We start from the raw sequence: 24057 nt of genomic DNA, 5'->3' as shown, positions 1-24057 counted from the left end.
CCTTCTTTTCTAGCCTCTTATCTTACACGGTAAGGACCATGCCACAAAACATTCACAGGTCTGTGTAATGCAGCACTATCGTGACATACCACATTAGACACAAACAACAAACTGGGTTGCAAAGTCAATCAAGCACTCAAAGATTAGTAAATGCAGAATTAAGGTTGCCTGTGCAATCTTTCCTTACTCCCCCCCCATGCATTAGACTAATCTTCAATATACATGGTCACATACAATTTTTTCTACAGGTCTCAGCTTCTTTCAGTTCATAGAATGGACAGGGCTCACTGAATGAGCAACTTTTCGATATTTTGTTTTATCCTAATTGTACCATGTGTGGCACCAGGCCTTTTTCACTGCACACTGCTCTGATGGCAGAATTACTCATTTCCTGATGGTTTTTTCTATGGCACTCATTGCTGTAGTACCTGAGTGTTTCACAAACATTAATTAATTTACCCTCAACATCCCTGTGAGATGAGGGGTTGTCGTTATGGGGAATGGAGGCACAGAGAGATTAAAGCCAGAAGTTTCCACTAATTTGGGGTGCCCGATTTGAGAAACGTAGGCCTGATTTTCCGAGTACTTAACTTTATATAGCACTTAATATGTTCACCACACAGCTCCCACGGACTTCAGCTTTCAGATCAGACCCTAGGGTATCAAGTCAGGCACACAGAAAATGAGGAACACACAAGGAGCCTCTGAAGAGTGGTTGAAATGATTTGCCCAAGAATCAGACAGGAACTCTGTGGCAGATGCAGGGATAGAACCCAGTTCTCCAAGGCAGCATTCAACTGCCTTAACCATAAGACTGTACTTTCTCTTCCTGCAGCCCCCTGCCTCATTCACTATGCCCCTGCCAACTTCTGCAACAGATGAGAAAGGATCTTGTAGTTAACAGCCTCCTTTACTACACAACCCTGATGCATCCCTAGAGAAAATCCCCATCCTGTGCACTGAATGAGGTGGGATCCTGCGAAAAGAACAGCATGGGGTCATGTAATTAAAGACAGTATGATAATGCACATGCACAAGGGCACTGAATTAAGATTGCACAGACAACCTTAATTTTGGCATTTCCTAACTTGTCAGTGATTGATTTTGCAGCATTAATAGTGTTCTTTTAACACAGGAAATTACACACCCACAAAACCCTACTTTAAAAAAAACAAAACAAAACAAAAACACCTTATTTTTCCCTACCCTCATTCTTGGAAATGGCAGACCCATTTTCACTGAAGTTTTCCAAAGAAAATCAGCCTGAGGCAGACACCCAGCATGGAAATTTCAGGCCAAACGGTGAACTTTTAGCAAAGTAATAAGCAACTCAAAACAGGGGTTTATAATGGAAAACGTCAGGCAACCTTAACAATATAATCTCCAAAGGCAACACAACAGCTTCACATTACAATATCCTAGTTCTTTAATCCTGTCCCCTCATGGATGCCTCTGATTCTGCTTTCTCGATAGCTATCCACAGCGCTCCCACCGTTGCCAATGAGCACCTCTTCCAAGATACTAAGGCTCCTCTACGTTGGTTAGCTAGGGTCCCTGCAGCCATGCCAATGCTCCGGCTCTGACTTTGGATGTCCCTGCTCAAATGCGGAGGCTGCCCTTCACACAGGAGGGCGGTGGTTCACGCTTGTTTCCCGAGTCCAGCTTACCTGCTTCATTGCTCTGGCTTTTGAGGTGAGCAGGGAGAACTGACAAGTCCTGATGCAACCCCGGCGGGGCTGACATGGGGACGTCTGTGCACGGTGTTGTTGTAGCCGTGTCGGTCCCAGGATATCAGAGACACAAAGGGGGGTGAGGTAAGCTCTTTTACTGGACCAACTTAAAGCCACTTAAGGACACTCCCATGCGGGGCTGAGGGGGGATGAAAGGAGGGGGAGGACTCCGCTTTCAGCCACTCATTGTCTGGAGAAGCTGGGATGACAGACAGCAGGTGAGCTTGGCAGCGGCGGAGAGCTCTGGCAGTCTGCTTGTCTGATATACAGAGGCCAGGAACTGCTCCAGGCTTGCAGAGCTGAGCAAACAGATGGAAAATTCCACCTGTTTACTCCCCTCCAATCCCGGGAGGAGGACAGGCAGGAGGGGTGCTACAGGGAGAACCTCCAGCACGAGAGAAAGGAATGCCTTCCTGAAGTACTTTGCTGTGGGGTGCTTCACAGCCCAGCTGAACGCAGCCAAGATTCTCGGTGGGAGGGGAGGGGAGGGGACAGAGGGCGGGGAGAGGGCGAAGCTGTCGGATAGGTTGGATGAAGGCAGGAGAGCCATTCCAGGCTTGGGTAGGGCAGAGCATCTACTCTCACCTTTGGCTCCTGCTGAAACAGGTCCTGGGGGAACCAGAAGTCCATCTCTCCAACAATCCTCATGCCTTTAGTAGTCACCGAGCAGCAAATGCTTCCCCAGCATCATCCAAGCTCAGGCTGAGCCCTTCAGCATTCAGGTGGGTTTGCAACCACTGGGTGGGAACTCAGGAGAAATCCAGGTTCAAGTCTCGGCTCTGCCACAGGTTTCCTGTGTGACCTCAGGCAAGTCACTTAGTATCTCTATGCCACAGTTCCCCAGCTGTAAAATGGGGCTAATGCTTCTTTTCTCCCACAGTTTGGTGACCCTGCAGACCTTGACAGATGCACATGGGTCTGACAGTCACTATGATGGGCCTGGTATCAGAACCTGCACCAAAGAGAATTTTAGTTCAAGGAACACCGATGCAGAGTTTGAGGCCAACGTGCACTTGCCTGACAGTTGTTTGGGGAGGAGTGGCCTTTACACAGCATCTTCCATTCACAGATCCCAAAGTGCTCGATCTCCTCCTACGTCCAGCCGCAGCGCCCATCGCTCGGAGCAGCCGGCAGCAGATGCCTCAGAGCAGCACTACACAACAGCTCGGGTCAGATAGCGAATCCCGCTGGCACAGCCGCACGCTCACAGGGCCTCCTTTCACTGAAACTGTGTCCATCCTGCCCTAATTAAGAAAAAGAGGGGAGGAAAAGGAACAGATCTGGGGAAAACAAGGAACATGCCAGTGGCCTGACACTGCACTTCTTGACGTCTCCAACCAGCCGAACCAGGAGATTTAGCTTGGTGCAACATGACTGGCGTGCAAGATGCTGCACGGGAACAAGGTGGTCTTGAAAGACACGAGGGGGATTAAATATATGCTGGGAGGGGGCGTCTGGTGTGTGCAGGGCACTGCCCCATGTGCTCAGCAGCCTGCCTTGTGTCTCACGTACCACACCTCACTATTGCCAACAGTGAGTCAAGCTTTTTGAGGAGGAGTCTTCTGGGGCAAAGCGAGAGGTGGATTGGTTGCACTGACATCAGCCAGGGCAAGAAAGATCTTGTTTCATTGCCATTAAGATGGTCCTACCCACCTGTGGCCCTGACAGCCCCTCAATACCAACTGCCAGAGGACCCCACCCCAACCTCCCCGAGTGTAACTCACCTCAGGCTTGACACACTCATTGCCCCGTTGGGCATAATATAAAGGTGTCGTGTAAGGTATTCTATGTAAACCGGCGACACGCTGAGAATCATGGTGTGATATGCATACAGGGCATGTACGAAGAGTTACAAATGTGTGCTGAACACACTCTTAAAATACGTTTGGGAGGCAGTGTTCTCAGCCCACTAGAGAAAAAGGGATGTAATTTAATTAGATCAGCTTCGCTGCAGGCAGAAAACAATGAAAGTACATTTAAATATAAACAAAGCCATCAAGCTAAACAAGCGGCCCTGGGAGGGGACCCTTTAACAATCACGGGGGAGGGGGAGAGAAAATCTGCACTCCAGGAAGCCTTCCTGGCTCTTGAGGCAGAGATAATGGGCTGAGTAACATAAGGGGAGCAAAAAGACCTTTTAGTTACCCATCACTGTTGGGACACAGGGAAAAGCACCCTTCGAACCTGTGGAAGTTGGATCCCCTCATCTGGAGGGCAGGGATGTTGGTAAGGATGTAAGAGAACTGCTTAGGCAAAGATTGTAACTTGCTAAAATTAAAGTGTTAGTTACTAGGAAGCTGTTTTGTTTCGTTTGTAACGTACCTGTCTATCTTATTCTTGCTTAGTGTCACTTAAATCTCTGTTCTTTGTTAATAAACTTTTCCTTAGTGTTACTATAAGCCATCTCAGTGCTGTTATACTGAAGTGAAGTGTGCATCTCGTCAGCGTGTGCACTGTCTCTTGGCAGGCAGTGAACTTTGTAATTTCTGTGTGTCCGCAGTGAGTGGGACTGGGCACTGGAGGAAGACCTCTTCGGGAAACTCGGGCTCACTGATTGTTACCTGTACCACAGGCAGGATGTCACATCACCCTTCGCCTTATTTCCCATATTCAGGAACGCTTATCTAACCTGGAAGCACAGCCGTGCCCAGGTTTCAAAAGCAGATCGCCGACTTTGGATCCATCTAGTGGCAACTCACGAGAACTGAAAGCAGTTCTGCTGGGCCCAATTGCTCACTGGAGGGAGATCCAGGAAAGAGCTACCTACCCCATCCCACTAAGTGCAGCTCCGTGGTTCACATGGCAGGAAGTCAGTCATGGTGCATGCCTGCTCCAAGATGGATTCTGTATCTAAATTTCCCAAGGAAAGGGAGGAAGTTTGCAGTGGTTTAAGAGGATTGTAAGGAGATGAAACTGAGGCAAGAGGGAATTTGAGCTGGATGATGGGAAAATATTTCCCAACTCTAATATCTGTTTGCCTGTAGGACAGTGTCCCGAAGGGAAACAGAAACCTAGGGCTAGATGCTTAAAAATGGACTAGAAAAAGCACTCAAGATAGGCTTCATCCGGCAGCATTTTGAGCGCTGTCAACGCCCATTGGCTTAAATGCCAGGAGCTCATCGCTTTGCAGGACTGGGCCACTTGTGTAAGGAACAGTCCCACGCTGAATCAGAGGGGGGTGGATAGGGGAGATCAGATAGCATCCAATAGGTATTTTCCTTCTCTGGTTTCTATTACGGAAGTTATGTATCTGTGCCAAGTGCCAGAATGGGCCGGGAATGGGCCAACTTCCAGAGCCAGGCCATCAACTGATGACTGGCAAACTCTGATGGGAAAGGATTGGAACCAGTTTCCATCCAACTGCCAAACTGGTTCAACAACCAGAAGAACAACTCTGTGGTCTCCTGCGTAACCGGAAAATAGTTTTAAGTATTAAAAGTTCTTATAACCCCTGAACTAGTAGTACAGCAGGAAGGATTTGGAAACCAGTTCCTGCCACCCACATCTAGTCCCCACTGCCACCCAGGAGACTCCAGGGCCGAGCTAAGAACACCTGGCAGGTACACAGCACTTTTCCCCAAGCACTTGACAAACCTAAGCCCCACAACCCTGCCACGAAGGTAAAGGATGAGGCCCAGCAATGGCAGAATTCTGCCGCACGCTAAAGCCCAATTCTGAAGCAGGCACCATCAAGTTCTATGGGCCAACCCCATGCCACTTAAGTCATCTTGTAAAATTCCGCTCAGAAATGAAGATGAGCAAAACACATTTAAAAGTTACCCGGATAAATTAAAAATTAGCTAAATACATTTTTGTTTATTAATTTATTGGGATAATTTTGTGTTTATTATTATTATTTTTTTACTCGGGTAGTTTAAAAATATTGCTCAATTCATCCTTAAGTGCCCTACTATCATGTCACTGGCTGGGCTACATCTTCTCTCAATCCACCTGCTTCACTGTATGTATGTCAGGCTTCAGCCTTGAACTGGAACCAAATAAAAGAATCCTTCACAAAACCTAGGGAACATCATGCAAAGAAGATGAACTTGGAAGATCTGTTCAGGGATCAGCCTCGTCACTTACAAATCCGTATGTGCAGTTGTTATTGCTTGTAGTTTACTTCCATTTTAGTATTTGGGGACACTTCCCCCCGTCTCCCCACAGTAACAGGTGTAGAAGGATAATATGATTTTCGTCAGTGCAAATCCAGGACCTGGAATCCATCCAGGATTAAATTCCTGGCAGTTTGTTTCACAAAATACCCAACTCATTTCAAGTTCTCTTACTAGTATTCTCTAAAACTGGATAGAAAAAGGGCTTAAGAGCCCAGGTATTTTACACAGCTCTGGCACACATTGCTGGAGGTAGTTAGGGGTGAGTGGGTGGCTGTGTGCATGTGTCCGCCTTTCTCTCTCTCAGAAGAGGCCAGCTCACACTGGGATGGAGTGCGTCTACTGGTTAGAACTGGCAATTGAGTGGCAGGCCACAAGTTCTATTCCTGGATTTACCACTGATGTACGTGTGGCTTATGGAATGTCATCTTGTCTGGGCATATTTGTTCAGCCATCTGTAAAATGCAGATAATATTCATCCAGCTCATCAGGTTGCTCCCAGGCTTATTGTCTGCCAAATACTTGGAGATCCTCTGATGAAAGGCGTTCTAGAAATACAAACTGTTACTGGTGTCTCATGCACAGATCGGTAATGGGAGGCTGTTAACTTTAAGTCACATGCATGGTGGCCCATCAAACTACTGCAATTTCCACTTGGGTTTACAGAGGCAGCTTGAGTCCAGAAATCTGGACTGGTGAGTTTGATTCCTGGCCCATTCAATGGAATAAAACACTCTGGCAGGGTCATCATATGAAGAGGTAGAAGTTTATTGGAATATAAACATTCAGATAACATGTAAGATAGAAAAACCCAACAACAACATATACAGACACTTGTTGGAAGAGACGTCTGAGGTATTTATCCACTGCCTAGGCTATCACATTTTTTTTTTAAATAGGTAAGAAAACTAGTAGCAAAGCTGCTGCTGTTCTGTTAAAATGTCTTCTGGTCTGAATCCATTTGGAGATCATCCACGCAGCCAAAGGACTGTGTGACACATTCACATTTGCTCCAGGAACTGATTGGCAACAGCTCCACCCGTACAGTTTAAGAGGCTTGTTTCTGAGCTGGACTCTGTCCTTTCAATCTTTGTGCGTTATCAGAACACGCTGGTATTGAATGTAAGAGGACAGGAGGCGGCTCTTTGTGCGGGCCTGACTTGGAAGCCAGACAGCACATCTGCACCCACTTCATTTCTGAAAATGGAGAGCTTGACTGTTGCTGGCCCTTTGCCTCCAGCTGGCCCCTTTTGGCGGCTTGTTGAGAAAGCCTAGTTGTTCTGAAGTTCTGAGATGATCACGCACCGCACAATGGAACATTTCACACCAGGAACAGCCCTTCCCACAATATCAAAACCCCTGAGTGCCATACAATCTTCAACCTTCTGAGTTAAACGGATCGGAGCTGAGGAGACCCCATTCCCCATTCCCAGCCCTCCACCCTGTATCTACAGCTGGTTTCTATACCCCTGTCCCTAAAACCTGGCAGCTCAGCAGGAATCTCTGGATCTAAGCAAAATGTGCATCAAGCCAAGTGCTAGTATCAAGCTCAGGCTAGGGAAAGGGTTAGTTTTCACAGTCTGAATGGCTGTTCCTTGTAGCCAGCTAATGAAAGAGAACAGTTTATTGTTGCAGCTTATTTTACTGAGGTATCTGTTACGCGTCCCAACTTTATTCTTTCTTTGAATTTGATAAAAACCAATCTGTTAGTCCCTGCCTATTTCCAGACTAGCTGTGTAAAGCTTATAAACATTAATACTCTAGTAGTGTCAAAGCAGTTTATCAGTGATTCGAGTGGCTTTCTGTGAAAGAAAACACAACAGTAGCACGTGATACGCAAGCAAAACACCCTTTACTAACCTCTGCTCCCCAGGATGAGAGAAGAAAGTATAAAGAAAAGCAGGAACCCCCTAGCCCTATTCTTGGGAAATAAACCCCAACCCCATCCCTAAAAAGAAATAGGACAATTATAATGATTCCCTGACTCTGGAAAAAATCTCAGCGTTGAGACAATGAAATGTCCTGGAGGTCTGCAAGTTTCACAAAAGCATCGGGGCCAAAGTCTTGTCCCCACAAATGGGTGGGTGCGTATAGCTTCCACTGAAGGCAAGAGAAGATAGAATGCCTCAAGGCAGAACATGCTTCAAGACATGTGCATTATAAATCATTTGACTGCCTGTTAAAAAGAAGTCACAATGTCTGCTAATGAGACCAGCTAAACCATGTAGTATAAGTTAATACATACGGGCAGGGGAGCCTCCTACAGCAGGGGTGTCCAAACTGCAGGCCTACAATACCACCACTCTCACTGCAGCATCAAGCTGAGGGAAAAGTTTATCCCTGACAGGATTGTATTATTGATGAACTCAATCAGCAAGCGACTTTGGTTCATCATCGGAGGCGGTTACAAGCCTGACTGTTGGTGTACTTAGTTCTAAATGGAAACTGTTCAAAGCACATTCATTACATTTGTATATGCAAATCAGACCCGGCCCTTGGGCTTCTAACAAGTCTCCAGCATGGCCTCTGCTATTCAGTGTCTGGCCGCCTGCTCTATGGTACATGCTCTTCTCATGAGTGGGGTTGAATAGCACAAAGAAGCAGAGCATTCTGGGACCAAGGGGATGTACCGATGCCCACAGAGGTCCTGCTGCTGCTGACAGGTCAATGCACTGGGAACATTTCTGCAGCTGTGACATTTTACACAGTAGATCTAAAGATGGACCATCACGGTTCTCTCGGAAGATTTCACCAGGGAGAGAAATTGCCATTTCACCAGCCAGTTAGAATACCCTCCCTCTAGGAGCTGCCTGCAGTGATCGTTACAGTGGAGTTATTTGTTAGCCACCTATTAGTCAGGAAAATGCTCTTTTAAACAATTTGTTATAAAGTTACCTCTAGTTTTTTGTAAGGGGCCTGATCCAAAGTCAGTGGAAAACACCCTATTGACTGCAGTGAGCTTTGGATCAGGCCCAGAGTGTATTCCCCACTATTGAAGTTGAAGGTGCTTTGCTCACAGTTCGGAGCCTGCTCTAGTGTCCTGACTGGCTCCTAAACTAGCACCTTATAATTTTTGTAAAGAGAACCTTGGATCAGTTTATAAGCTCTTACTTAAAAGCACTTTAGGACTAAGGGGAGGAATCCAGGGCACTTACGGGCTGGAGAGAGGGCAAAAACGTGCAGGCAAACTGACTGTTGAGATAAGTTATAATAGTATTATAGTCCATCAAACCTGGTATACATACAGCTTGGTCTTGCCTCTAGGTGTTGGGTGTCTAACAACATCACTAAGCTGTAGAGTAGCTCTTGGGCTGGATTCTCATCCCAGACTAGTTTTATACTGGCTTCAATTGAGTTAACTCCTGATTTACACCCACATAAGTGAGAGGAGAATCAGGCCCCTTGCCTTCAGAGTGCTGTAATACCAATTTGATAAGGTGGTTCTCTCCCATCTACACAGGCAAGAGACAACTGAGTGCTAACATAGCTAGGTGATTGTTAGGTTATAAAACCATCCCCCAACACTGACTACTTGCCTGTGTAAAGCAGAGAAGCCCCTAAACTCTGCAGACACAGGGAGCAGAGCTGGGCTAGCTATGATCCTGTGATGTGTGGCTGTTGCTAACCGGGATTGTTCGCCTTAGAATGATGATTGAAAACCGTCCAATAGATTGCTGAGGGAGAACAGTCTGTGAGCAATAACCTTTTACAAACATGGTGGGAGCCAGCATGTCTCTGCTCCAAATACGGGCAGATCTGAAAGGGCATTGCACACTGAGTGTTTCAACAGGTAACATTTATATGTATGACCCACTGACCATGCTATAACAAGCTAGTTTCTAGCCAGCTGATCATCTTGCTTGTGAAGAGAGTTGCAATGTGGTTTAGACTTATGTTACCAAATTGTATTCCAACCCCTGATATGAGGATGGTTGCACAGTTTGGTAACAGAGGCCTTTACAACGCCGAAGAAAGCAGAACCTAGAACACCTTCCAGTATTTAGGTCCTGTCTGCTCCGTGAAAAGCTACCCACAACATACCATTGGTTACAGTAGGGTAGCACACAACACGGTTTGAGCTCATAGCATAAACAGGACTCAGTTGTGATTTTTTCTGTGTGCCTGAATCATACCGGTGAAATCCAAAGCTGCAGCACAATTCAGGTGTTTGGTCCTGCCCACACTAGAAGAGCAAACTGTAGTTTAACATGCCAGGAACTGCCACGCTGTAAGAGGCCTAGCAATATCTGTAGTGTAGACAGGATTGTCACCTTCAAAGCTGTTCTAATAAAACTTATTAAAGATAAGCCCAGTACTAGATCATGGAGTTCTGTAACACACACGGGGACCACGTGTATCCCACTGAGGGGAGATCCCAAAACTCAAGCCAGCCCAAGAAATAAATCTGCCCTCTACCTCCTTCTCTGCCTGCATCTGTTCCTCTCTATCCCCCCGTCCTGCATGCCCCGCTCCTGGGTCAATGCTGCTGGAACAGTCTGCAGGCTATGCTAAGGACAGGGAAGCCACCTGCTCCTTCACTCAGCTTTGTTGTCTTTGGTGCTACAATAAAAAATAAAAATTAAAAACAAAGTCAGCAAAACACATATAAAAACAAGCTTTAAGATATGCCAATACTTCCTGAAGAGGTAACACAATAACAAGTCTATATCTGAGGTATTTCATCTGCTCAAAAGAACCTGACTCAGGCCTGCGCGATGGAAGAGACATCACCAGGGCAGGAGCGGGAGGGCTTGGATCCTTGCCAGGGCAGAGAGGGACCAGTCCTACGTGCTGCGGGAGGGGAGAGGACAGCATGGGTGCCTGCGTGCACGGAGCACAATAGCAAGAAGCTGGGTCTATGGAAGGGAGCCAAGGAACTAATTCGGCTTGCACAGGAGGAATAATGGCCTAAAGCAGCCTTAGCTTCCCCCATCTGGAATTTACAGGGAAATGGGGGAGAGATTTTCTTTCCTTTCTCTGCAACCAAATGCCCGTGCCCTCTTTCAACTGGGATGCACCAATGTGGAGCTGTCCCAGATACAGATCTCTTGCCTCTTTTGCCCAGGCGAGCCTCATGAACGCTGGATGTGCTTGGGACTATGCTGCAATATATCTGGTAAGAGACCAACTAAGAAAAGCACATATTACATTCATAGACATACATACAGCTCAGCAGATTGCCCATGTCAGCTCGTATCTCCTTTGGGTGACAGTAGCCCATAGCCCGATATGTCTGTGTGAGGATAGTATGGAGAGGCTAATGAAACACACAAGAGAGGGAGAGCTGCAGGAAATCTCCATTTGGTGCAAATCCAGTTATATTGAGGGCCAAAGGGCTAGAACTGGGAGCAAAGGGATGACATTAAGCAAAAGAAGTCAGGATGATTATCAGGATAAAGGCTGCAGTGGTGAGTATAGCCTGCCCAATGCTCTCCCAAGGGAAGCAGTGTCAGGACCATTGCTTGGGGCATTTAAAACTAGGCTGGGCAAAGCCCTGGGGAAAAAACAGTAGGGTCCAGGCTTGCACTGGTCAGGGGAGACAGCTAGCTGAACTAAAAGACCTTCTCCATATCCGTGTATCAGATACAAAGGCGGGAAAGTCTTCCGTGTGCTGCCGGGACCCTAGAGAGGTAGAAGCCAAAGGGTTGGGGGGTGAGGGATAGAAGGAGAAAGGAGTCATGCAAGTCTCCCGTGAATCCATCATTAGTGACCATTTGCTCTTTAGTCTAGTCTAGCACTCAGGAGACAGCATCAGACGGCTGAACACAGCAGAGACTGACTGGGCGACTAGATGAGACTTACCTGCTGTCAACCTACATGACTGCTGATGCAAGCAACAGCAAGAGGGAACAAATATAAGGGGCAAAGAGACCAAAGTGCCTCTGGGTGTAGGATTGTCAATACACTGTATGATATTAGGGAAGTCCACGCAGCTGTTGATTAGAGAACAGGAACCATTGCCCCCACCACAATTACTACTTCTCCGCTCATTCCGCCTGCCATGATGATGTCTCTGTCATCTGCAAACGCACAGCCTCTAGAGACAATCCCTGATTGAAAATGCCACATGTCCCCCTTTCCCTCACCCCAATCCCCCAGCAGGAACACAGTCAAACCTGAAAAAAAAATTTAAAAAGGGTTGGACAAACAGGCAATGAAAACTCGCCAGCACAGAAGGTTTCATCATCTGGCCATTGACCAACCACAAAGCAGGTTCCTTGAGATGAGGTAATCTGTGCAACTCCTTCCTGGCTCGCTCACTGCCTTGAACAGAGAGGGCAGAGCTGCCTGAGGCCAATGAGAGAGAGAGCCAGCTCCCTCATCCGTCAGAGCGACCAGCTGGTCGAGGGCTCTGCACTGGGGGTGCCCCTGGACGAGGTAGGGCTGGGAGAACAGTGAGAGCTGCTGCTGCTACTGCAGGTGCTTTGGGTGCTGGATCCTGCAATTAGATGGACGACGGGCTTCTGGGCAAACAGTACTCCTGCAAGACAGAGACAGGTTTGGAACCGACTTACTGGGACACCAGAACAACACAGTGCTTAAGGAGAAGGCCAGCTGGCTAGCCCAGCCCAATGTATGTGGCAGGAAAGAAGAGTCTACCAACCCCAGAAATTTTAGAACAGAGCTCAGGGAATTCTACCAGCGAGTTAGCCCAACCCAATCAAGAAGGTTCAGGAAGCTGCAGCAACAGTGCAACAGGAGGAAGGAATACAGCAGAACTTGCTTATGAAAGGCTGACAGAGTGATGCTTCGCTTTGAAAATCCCCAACGGCTTCAGTGCCATTTTCAAAGCAATTTCACTCCACTAGAACTGAATTCCACTGAGTTACTCCACTGGGAATGCCACACTCTGCACCCACCTAGGTAAATGTTAAATGTGGCCTTCAGAGGGGATCATTACCCAGCTGAGAGAGGTGGAGTATGTAAAGAAGAATTGACACTCCCCAGAAGGGGGCGAAGAGAAGCTAGTCTTGTTAAAGCTGCTCCTCAGAGCCAGGAGAGGGTATTTCAAAAGTTCCCCATCACCCAGGGCTGGCGGTATCTCCGATCACAGCAAGGGATGAAAAGCGGCCCTGGTACCATACTGAGGGTGAAGGCAGGGAGGAATCTCTTGCCCCATAGTACTTTCTTCCCCGTTACAGTGAAATGCTGCTTGTACAGAAGCTCTGCGACCAGAACTACTTCCTGACAAGGGTGTGTCTGCACGGCAATCAGGAGGTGTGGCTGCAGCACACGTAGACAGACTCTAGCTAGCTCGAACAACAACATAGCGAACGCGTGGCAGCGCAGGGTGGGCTAACCCCCGCCCACCCAGAACCCTGCCTACGCACTTCAGCAGCCATGGCCACAGGCTGCCATGGCTTCAGTATTATTGTTACTCAAGCTCGTTTCAACCTCGCTAGACCAAAGCTAGCTCAGGTATGTCTATCCGTGCTGCTATCACACCTCCTGATGGAACTGCAGACACACCCTAAGACAGAGTCCCACTGTACACAGAGATCACATCCGAAAGCTAGGCCAAGAGATCAGACTCTCTCTTTATACACCACACACGGAGACGGAATTGCCAAGAAGCAGCCATTAGAAGGGTCTCGAATACTAAAAAAACAAACCAGTGACAGAGGAAGGGGCCACTTGACAGAGTGGTGCAGAGAAGGATTGTGGAAAAGCAGCTCCTGAGTCACCTCAAGGGACTCTCAAAGTAATGGAAGTTTTGGTTTCGGTTTTGATGTTTGGCAAATTTATACCCTTTAAGAGTATCCTGCATTCAAATAAGAGCTGTTTCCCCCCGCTGCACCACCAATCTGCAGTTCTAAGCATCGCTAGGCAGCTGCTACTTTCTCACCAGCATAGATTGTGCCGTTAATCTCCACAGACATGTTAATACTCCCAATGCCACTGGGAGACAAATTCAATGCCGCCGCCGTCGCATCGGGTTTATCTTCTGTTGGGGAAAGGACAGTTAAGAGTTAGGCTGTGATCATCCCCACCCTTCCTGCGGGATCTCCACTGTATGCTCCAGGGAAGATCTAGCGCTCAGAAAATCCTACTTTCATTTCCCCTTTGAAGTGAAAACCCAAGCAGCAATTGCACTGCCCCTATTCATGGACTGGAGGCCTGTTTCGTGGGGGGAGGGACTCTGAAGTTTGGAAATACATGGTTCCCATCTGCAGGCCAACAATTATACTGAACAGTTTACAATTGGCTTCTATTAAAGGATTTAAAGATTTAGGATGTAAAGAAAAGCACAATGCAGGCAAGTGTTGGGTCAGATTTCCCGATACAGCTCCATCAGTACATCTCCCTGTGCCCAGAGTAGCAAGTCAGACAGCGCAGAATGGAGAAAAAGGCTTTTGTAAATGGGCAGAACTGTTTGACATTTGACAATTAGTTTCGTTTGTGACCACTGCCAGATTCAAGTGCTGGCCCGTCAGAGGCCATTAAATGATTAGCCTCAGCGTGAAATCTACACTGGGGGTTTTACAGGCCTGCAACCCAAACCTGAGTCAGCTGCCACAGGCCAGTCGCAGATATTTTACTGCAATGTAGACATCCCCGCAGTTAGCAAAGGCTAGGTTGCAGTATCACTGCCTGCCAGCTGAGGGAGCAAAATCTTCTGAAATACCAGCTTCATGAGAGGAGTAAGATACAGAAAGGGACATGGGTTACATCTATGAATATGTGAAACCTCCTCCTCCCATGATGTACATATCCGGGGACTCCTTTTTAAACTGCTGCAGTAGGAACTACATACACTGCAATTTTGTGATGTCTGTGAAAAAAGACATGGGATTGCTCCCCCTAACCAGGATATTTGAGGTCACTGTGCTTTGTGGGACATTTCCTGGCCTTAAAATCCTGCTTAGAGTTTGTGAAGCAGCAGCATCACAATGTGACAGTCTTTCACAACGAGGTGCTGGTTTTGGAGCAGTGTGCAAATGCCAAGTAATGAAGAGGTTTTCCTGTGGCTGAAATGCATGTTATTGGCATTATGAGCGTTTAACCCAAGAGTGGCTATTAAGATAATACTACCCAGCTCTTCTATAAAGCTTTTCATCAGTAGATCTCAAACACTTTACAAAGGAGGTCAATATAATTATTTCCATTTTACAGATGGGGAAACTGAGGCAAAGTACGGGAAAGTGACTTTGCTGAAGGTCATCCAGTGGCAGAGCCAGGAGTAGAACTCAGGTCTCCCGAGTCCCAATCCAGAGGCTTATCTACTAGGCCACATTGCCTCTGTCGGTGTGTTTTTAGATTTAGAGGCTAGAACTGCATCTTAATGCCAGAAGCAGTGAGAGGAGAGATAAAGGAAGGGCAGTAACAAGGCGGCGGGGATTTAAGGCACATCACAACATTTGTATTTCCTTTCACACCCTATTCTTGTGAAGGAAGTTTGAGTGTGACATTTAAGTACGTCCATAATCCTAGAGGAGCAAGATCTTGGTCCAACTGAAGCTAGTGGCAACATTTCCATCGACTTCAGTGGGATCAGGATTTGACCATACCCCACCTGTATCTCTCTCAACCAGACCATCACATGGCAGCACTGCTACTGTTGAGAAAAGGGCAATAGGCTCATGAACAAAAACTTTTTCCCTTCCCCCATGCAGTGTCAAATCTTTGTGGCCTAGTGTCTGCATCGGAAGGTGCAATTAGAAGGGGTTTGAGTTCCTTAATTTAAATGGATCAAAACATTGGAAGAAGAGAAAACAGCTGTTGGACTGAAATCTTCTAAAATGCTTCTGGCTTCGTGCCCCATCTAACTGCAGCCCCCAGGACAGACAGGTGGAAGTGCTGCACTGTCCAATGAGCTTTGGAAGTCACATTAAAATTACATGGATCCTGACAAGTGACTTTTAAGGATCGAATTGCCACTTATCCAGTGTTTTCAGTGGCAGTTTCCCCAGGCCATGAGTGCTTCTTACACTCAAACCTCTAGCTCAGCCTGCAGGGGACTGGGGGCTATGACTTGGGGCAGTCTCCTTCCACAGCAGAATATCAGAGGCTTTTCCCTGGAGTCTGGGAGCAGGGCAGTGGCATATTCATCTACACTAAGGAGAAGCAGGATCCTTTCCCTTTGGAAGCAGAGTTACTGGCAATACCATCACCAGCCTCGCCCTCGTCTGAGATGTCACATAACCCTTCTAAACCCCCGGATTCAGCCCTGGATACAGGCAGAGCTCTATCCTGCTTACTCCACCTATGACCGGGTCTTCCTACCCATTGCATACCCATGGCACCTTAGCTGCCTTCTGCAGCCTGTACATGAAACACTGCTGCCTCTAGTGACAGGGAAGCTAGGAGGAGTGTCAAACCTTGGTCTCCAAGCCTGAAGCAAGCAAGGGAAGTTAGGGAATTCATGCCCTGCCGAAGCACATTGGCACTGGGGTAAGAAAAGACCAGGGCAAGGAACCAGGGATGGCACTCTGGCTTAGGGGCTGGGTGGGCACACCCAAAGGAGCAGGCTAAGTGGCATAAGTGCAAGGGTGTCACTGCCTAAAGTCCCCCACTGGAGTGAAGACCACATACACAGGGTTTACAGAAAGATTTCCCCCCCTTCCTCTTTCGGGGTGCTCACTCCATCATACAAAGACCCCTCACTTCGCATGAGAGCCTCCTCACCCCTGCCATTGATTTTGATCTTCATGGGGATCTGCCGCGCCATGCTGAACAGGTTGCGCTGAAGTGCCTGTTGGACAAGCCGCTGCTCCTCCTCCGTCATCCGTGAGAGTTTCTTCTCCGGCGGCTCTCCAGCCTCCAGCCTCTCCCTCAGCTGCTCCAGGGTGGCTGTCCTTGCTGCTACAGTTGCCTGCTGGTTAGCCAAGGTCACTGGCATGGCAATACGATTTGGCATGGACACAGTCAGGGGGATGCCATCGCCTAGAAAAGCAGGCAGTCGTTCAAGCTCCACGCAGAGCTTCCCAGTGTAAGCAGTCAGCTTTTAAAGCCCAGTGTGGAAGGGGGACAACAGGACAGAAATGCTGCTCTGAGGAACCAAACTCTACTAGTTCATTACATGGCAGCCTGATGGTCTGTTCCCACTATGTGGGGCAGTCTCTACCAACATCAGCTCACACTTCCAGGGCACCGATATCTCCCCGTCATTCCCAAATGAAACGGCTACTCCTTAAACGGAATCACCTGCCTTGCTCTCTCTGCTGCAGCAATCTCTACTCCACTTCGGTTTAGTCTGTATGGCCTAGGTCCTCAAAGGTATTTAGGCACCTAATGTCCACTGAAATCAATGAATGTCAGGAGCCTGAATACTTTGTAGATCTGGGCTTCTGAAACTCCTTAGGAGACTGGTGCTAAAATGAGCAGATGAGACACACCATCCCCTTTTTATTTCCCTCTGAAATTACCAGGATATTTCCAATGCTCCCCCAAGCTGGAGTGACTGCTTATTTTCATGACTTCTTATAGCATCATTCCCACTTCCTAACAGGACTTAGCACTTCTATCACAGTTCTCACGTTCACAAAACTAACGAAGATTAACTAATTAGTCTCCACCACACTGCTGGGAATTATCCACTGTTTTACAGATGGAGAAACAGAGATGCAGACAGGTTAACTGACTTGCCTACGGAAGCAGAGGAAATCAAGAGTTGGAGCTGGACCTAGAGACCCCGTAATTTCTAGTTGATCCCAGTCCTGTACTCATTCCTCTATCCTCCCCTCGCTCACCCTGCTCTTGGGTGATTATTCAGTATCAGTGACAGCGTTGACATTACTGACCCAGTGCATACATAAACCAGTTCACCTGGAGCTTGAAGGCTCTGCATCCCCGAATCATCTAAGACCTCTCCCTATCCCCAACTTTTCTTTGACCCTAGTGTGGCCAGACATTGAAATTGAATTTCATCCACTGCCTGCTCACCCAACAGATATTCTCTGTCATGCACAGAGGCAAATAGCATACCTTTCCTGACACCTGGTGCTGGAGAGAGACGGGAGCTGCTGGTTCCACTGCCTGGGGCAAGGCCGATGATCGGGAAGCGGATCTTTGGAGGAGACAGGAGGGAAGGAGGCCCCGTGGTGGTGGGTGAATAACTGAACAAGGAGGAGCTGTAGCTAGGTCGTCTGCCTTCCCGCCTGTTGCCGTCAATCGCAGCCTGCAGCTCAGCAGGAGAGCTTAAGGACTTCTTCTCACATTCATAGGCATATAAGTACTTCATATACCTGGGAGCAACACAGGGAGAAGGAAGATCAAAGCAAGGGTACTTAGCAGTACCTAAAAAAAGTGGCTTATAGGAACTCTCACGGTACTAAGCATTGCTCAGGAGTGCTTGCAGGACTAGGTCCCTTGAAGACCTAACTCTGCCAACCAATATTAATTATTGCTTTGTGTTCTTATGCTAAGTCTGCAGCCTGCTGTGTAGTTAGGGTGTCAGGTGTCGTTTTCATACTGATGACATTCATGGACTCTGATAGTCTAGCCTTTACAGAGGACCACACAGTACTACATGATGCTACACATGTAGATCTAAGAAAGTGTGTGATACAAGTGACTTAAAGAAATTGTGCGTGGTTACAGAAGGAAAGACCATAATTTTAATGCTTATGCACAAGGGGAAGAGTTAAAGGATCAACTCTAACTTTCGATCTGCTTGACTAGAGTGATAAGCTGTACAACCATAACATTGTCTTGCTCCTCCCCCCCAGCCTTTGGAATTTCTTAAGTGGGTTTTGGGGGTTTAAGTAAATTACGTAGAAAAGAAAAATAAAACGGAGCAGAAGCCTCACTCTCTGAGACATCAAAGCTCTTCTGATTGTAGGAAACCTGAACTAAGCAGTGTAAATTCCCTTATCTGAAGCTATGTGACTGGATCACTGGTGCATCCTTGTCCCAAGCAACTGAGGAGGAAAAAGCTTTCCTGAACGCCGTAGGGAGGGTCACAGGAGAAATTCTCCTTTTTCTGAGCCCAAAGAACTGCCAAGCTCCCAAGGTGCATCAGAGTATGGCTTCCACTTAGGCACCGGCTATAGTGCACATTAGCTGTCCCTAACGTTTCTGCACCTTCAAGGTTCAGAAGGATAGGAGCCAAAGCTCCTGGCAGCCCTGGCTAGAAGCCACTTTTTTTATGGTAGCAGCCCAGGACTCTATTGATAGATCTAGTTATAGGTTTAAGGGGTGACTTGATTACTGTCTCTAAATACCTACATGGGGAACAAATATTTAACAACAGGCTCTTCAGTCTAGCAGAGAAAGGTATAACATGATCTAATGGCTGGAAGATGAAGCTGGACAAATTCAAGCTGGAAATAAGGCAGATTTTTAACGAAGAATAATTAACCATTGGAACAACTTACCAAAGGTTGTGGTGGATTCTCCATCACTGACAATTTTTAAATGATAATCTAAAAGATCTGCTCTAGGAATTATTGCAGGGCGGTTCTCTGGCCTGTGTAATACAGGAGGTCAGACTAGATGATCACAGTGATCCCTTCTGGCATTGGGATCTATGAATCAGGACACTGCTGTGCAAGACACTGTACAAATGCACCTCCAGTACATTTTTCACTATTCTCCTAAATTAGCTGCACAGGTCCAGCAGCACCTTCTTTCTCAGTGTGCTTTGGCAACAAATCTCATATTGACTGTACTAGGCAAGTGTGAGTCTTAAACCTGGGCAGAACCACATTGGGCTGAACACTCAGATACTTATCCTCACCGAGAGCTGTTTTCATGCCAGATTTCAACTTTTTATCCCCAGCCGTTTTGAGTTTGAAAAAAACCGTAATAAGAAACCCAAAACTCTCCTTGTCTTCAAAAGAGGCGAACCCTTTTTTGTCCAAGCTTTTAAAATTTTTTTTAAAGAGTCGCCTTTGGGAAGAGGCCAAGCCCGGAAAAGCATACTGAAAAGTTTCAAGAACTCCCGAGCTACGGGGAACAGGTTTAGAATGAAAAGAGTATCATCCACTGCTCCTGCTGCAGTAATAACAACTACACACAGTATCATTATCCCCATTTTACAGATGGGAAAATATTTTTTACCCTTCTAGAGAGCCTTTTCCAAGGCTCTCAAAGCACTTTAGGAACATCAGTGAAATATATTTGTATTTTACATCCAAGGTCACATAATGAGTTAGGGACAGAGCTAGGAACAAAACCTCAGAGTTGTGATTCCCAGTACCCTGCTCTAGTCTCTAGAGCACATTGCCTCTTAACCTGAACAAAAATGTTAGGACTATTTCCACCTCTGCCTGCCTCCATTTTGCTGGTTCTATTCCTCTTTCCTTAGGTTTATTACTATCCTATCTAGTCTATATTAAGTATTTACGGGGCAGAGGGCAATCACCACAGTGTCTAGGTGCTAAACACAAGTTGCATTATCAAAACACTATTTGATTACTATTGTTAATCATGTTTATTACAGCAGTAACTAAGAGCCAACTAAGAATGAGGTCTCATCATGCTAGGCACTGTACAAACACAAAGCAGTAGATGCTCCCTGCCCCACAGCTTACAATCTACATAGACCAGACACAGGGTGAGGGAAGGGGTAACCATGTGATGGCAGCAAAAGCCATGTGAGTGCCATGATTATTATTTTTGGAGGGGTAGAGGTAGATCTAGTTCAGAGAGGATCAGCTAAATGGAAAGACAAGTGAAGGGAGAGGGATCATTGAAGAGAAGGGGGCTGACAAGGACAGAGCAAAGGAAAAGATGATAAGAGGGGAAGGTGTGGAGTGAAGCTGAGGTGAAGAGACTGTGGGGAATGAGGAGAAAGACTGAAGCAAACAGCCCATCAAGTCTGCTCTCGCCATAAGAGGGGTCAGTTTGCTTATTTCTTTTCCCTCATCTCTTCCCTTCTTCCTTTCTCCTCTCTACTCTCCTCCATCCCCATTTCCTCCTCTCATGTGCTCACAGCTGGAGGACTCCATACTTACTGGGTCCGAAGTGTAAACGCCGCACTGGTGATGGAGGTGGGCAGGTTAAGGCCTTTGGTGATCTCCCGCCATATCTTCTTGTTTATGATTTCCACCAGCCCCCCCTTCTCAGTCACCAGTTTGTAGAGCATATAGAGATCCAGGATCTGCTTCGCCATGATGGGGATCCGATTGATGGGAGTTCCTGCAATGTCACAACAGGATGGTAGGGAAGGGAAGGGTTCATGGAGACAGAAAACAGTCAGGCGGATTGGCACTATTGATCTTCCTGCTAATGAGAAATGAAGGCAATCTGGTTTGTAACCTGACCAGAGCGCTTTCTGTAGGCAAGTAAATGAGAGAGAGATTTAGCTACACACTGAGTCCTGTTCATGGAAAATCCTATCCTGGAGGCAAAAGCAATTACCAGACAAATAAAAACATGCGGCTAGGCAGCAACTTGTGGAATAGGCAAACACAGGGGAGGGGAAGAAGTAGGGGGCTTTTAAATACGAGACCAGGGATGTGAAAGGCAGCGGAGGAGCAGCACAGAGATTTGACCTAAGTGAGCATCCCTGTGTGGTACTAGACACAATTTGTACCATTCATGCTCAGGAGAGCGCTGAAGAATCCACGAAACAGCTCCTGGCAAAGAACAAGACCTGCTGATGTGTCAGGACTCTCTGAGATGTTCTCAAAATGTTCTGTACTTAATATGAGAGAGCAGAGATGGAAGGAAATGATGAGAATTTGGCTAAGATCTACTCCCCCCCCCCCCATTCCCCCCCCCACAGATCACTTTTACAACTGCTTCGGCTTGTGCTCTTAGTGCAGTATCTTTGGTCTTACTCCTGATTCCCCTCCCGCAAGTGATCCAAACCCCTTCTTCCAGCCCCAATAGTCCCTTCCCCCATTTTAAACTCTTCTCGCTTATTCCTTATTTGGTACTGACCCTCTCCCTGGTAGGGAAGGGATTACAGCTGCCTCCAAGAGTCCATCAGAACTGTCCCTGCATAAGCCAGAGAGGGTCAGCGGATGATCCCGCCCTTCAAGGGGTGGGATGGTGTTACCCCCTTGCTTCCCGCCCCTCCCAAGACAGGCCTGGGGAAGCTGAATTCTGATACTCTGTGTTATGTTCCTGCTGCCCCCCCCTTTTTTTGGGGGGGGGGGGTTAGGGAGTGAGAGGAGTTTGGACACTTACTCCAGCACCCTTTGTCTCCTTCACCTCCAACCAGAGTCTGGCTCTTAACTTGCATTAGTTGCCAAGCTGATTTAGAGTCAATATCTAGGCTTTCTAAAATTACGTTTAACAGAAATCTAAGATGAACTGAAGTCTGACTTTTTTTTTTAAAATTCCATTTGAGTGGGTTTTCTGGATGATGTTGCAGACCTTCCCTTGCAGCATTTGCAACCCAAACACAGTAGCAATAAACTAGTGCAAGAGAGTCAGAAAGTGAAACTAACTAGTCCATTTTCATTGTCCAAACTGAGTAAACAATCAACAGACAATGAAAAGTACATTAGATTTCAGAACTGGCTATGTTCTTCCTGCAGCCTGATGCAGAGTTGGGAAATCATGAGTTAATCATCTTACTTTAGCCTAAAGTGATAGAGCACAGCCACACTGCAGAACAGCAGCTGAGCTCCAGACGCTTGCCTGTTATGCTATACTTTCACAAGGGCACTGGGTCCAGTCATGAGAGGCTGGATATCTAGACACACCGATATCAGGGTGTGTATCCCATAGCCCACAGCACCAGAGCTCACTGCACCACTCTATGCTTCCTTTCGCAGAGTGTTGTGGGACAAGTTGTCTGTCCCTTCTATTCAGTTTTCGTAATCTCACAGGTTAACACAGCTATGAAAATCTGATTTTTAACCTGACAGTGCCCCTTTACCAGCACTCTAAATTAAGAAGCTGTTGAGAGATGTCAAAGTTGAAACTAATGAAATCTAGCCGAGAAATAAAAATGTAAACATGGCCAATATTTCATTACACAGAAAATGCCATGTGGGATCAAAGCCATGATTCATCTAATTTCACTGTCCTGGTCTACACTTGAAAGTTGTACCGGTATAAATGTGTTGGTTAGGGGTGTGATTTTTTTTTTAAAGCAGTATAGTTACATCAGTTCAACCCCTGATGTAGATGCTAGTATACCAGCATAAAGATGCCCTATATCAGGATAGCTTATTCTCTTTCACATAGGGCAAGCACCTTTATACTGATATAACCGGGTGCACCATAGGGGGATTATACCATTTCAACTATACTAGTATGGGTAAAGCAGTACAATTTTCTAGTGTAGACAAGGCCTAAGTCAGCTTGAACTGTTAAGAGTTTTAAGGAAGTTCATTAAGTATGGTCTGTGTAGATAGAGACAGCCTTTCTGTATAGAAAACACTGTAGAATCAGCCTGGCACCAGAATGTGCTCCACTTTCTCTCCACAGCTCTCATTTAATAGAGTCAGGGGCCTATGTCAATGACTTATTTGCTTATTTTCCTGGGAGGACTTTCAGAAGCTGAACTGAGACCTTTCAACTTCTGTGCAGGGCAAGGTGTGTGAGTAAAAATCTTATTCATACCTCCTTTACCCCACCCCAAAAACAGAAAGAGAGTTTGTTTTTAACCCCGTGGCTGCTGGATACATATTTCTGACCAGGTGACCAATTTCAATGGAATGCCAGAACATTCAACAAAGTAGATAATTACAAAAGTTGCACTGCTGATGCTACGGTCCAGATCACAGCCCAATTTTTGGGTCAGCAAGGACAGGGAAGGGCAGAACTGGAGCACTCTTCCCTTTTCTCTCCTCCTCCCCTGAGGCCATCTTGTGCTGCTCAAAACCATGCACTCTTCCTCAATCCAATTTAGAGAATGGTATTAGCTTGCTCATAAGGGATTTTCATCCAGCTATGCTTGGACAGGGGCCAGATGGGACGGCTGGAACATGAAAGGAAAGATCATTGATGAGGTTCCTCAGAAAACAGGGGGAAATACTCAGATATTATAGATTGTTTTAAAAAACTGAGCTTTATCCAAAACCACAATTTTTTACCCTCTCAATCCAAGAACTCAAAGTACTTTACATACATTAATGAATTAACTCACCTACCTCACAGAGGCATCGTGAAATCATCCCCATTTTACAGATGGGGAAACTGAGACAGAGTCAAAATGCGGGTGCAGGAACAGAACCCAAATCTGATTTCCAGTACCCAGCTGTAACAACTGGGAAACACTCCCTTCCTCTGGATAACTTTTTAAAACAGGGCCCTTATAGGAAAATCCTACAGAACTTCATAAGAGTCTATAAAAAATGACACAGAAAACC

The 24057-nt window shown here is 46.7% G+C and overlaps 1 protein-coding gene across 1 annotated transcript in view; it reads right to left on the bottom strand.

The window, feature by feature from the left end:
- Positions 1–6592: 6592 nt before the first annotated feature.
- Positions 6593–24057, bottom strand: part of ARID3B (AT-rich interaction domain 3B) — a 43027-nt gene continuing 25562 nt past the window's right edge. Inside the window, exons 5-9 of the mRNA XM_067534612.1 lie at positions 20743–20926; positions 17771–18030; positions 16472–16729; positions 13692–13790; positions 6593–12326 (exon numbers count right to left, since the gene is read on the bottom strand). Coding sequence (XP_067390713.1) covers positions 12172–12326; positions 13692–13790; positions 16472–16729; positions 17771–18030; positions 20743–20926 — 956 coding nt within the window. The 3' untranslated portion in view covers positions 6593–12171. The remainder of the gene's footprint in view (positions 12327–13691; positions 13791–16471; positions 16730–17770; positions 18031–20742; positions 20927–24057) is intronic.

The sequence above is a fragment of the Emydura macquarii genome, unplaced genomic scaffold (assembly GCF_026122565.2).
Source record: "Emydura macquarii macquarii isolate MOO-44397 ecotype Brisbane River unplaced genomic scaffold, CSIRO-AGI_Emac_v2 contig_3451, whole genome shotgun sequence".
NCBI classification, from domain to species: domain Eukaryota; kingdom Metazoa; phylum Chordata; order Testudines; family Chelidae; genus Emydura; species Emydura macquarii.
Note: the sequence above shows the minus strand (reverse complement) of the source record. Positions and strands in the feature narration are given on the sequence as shown.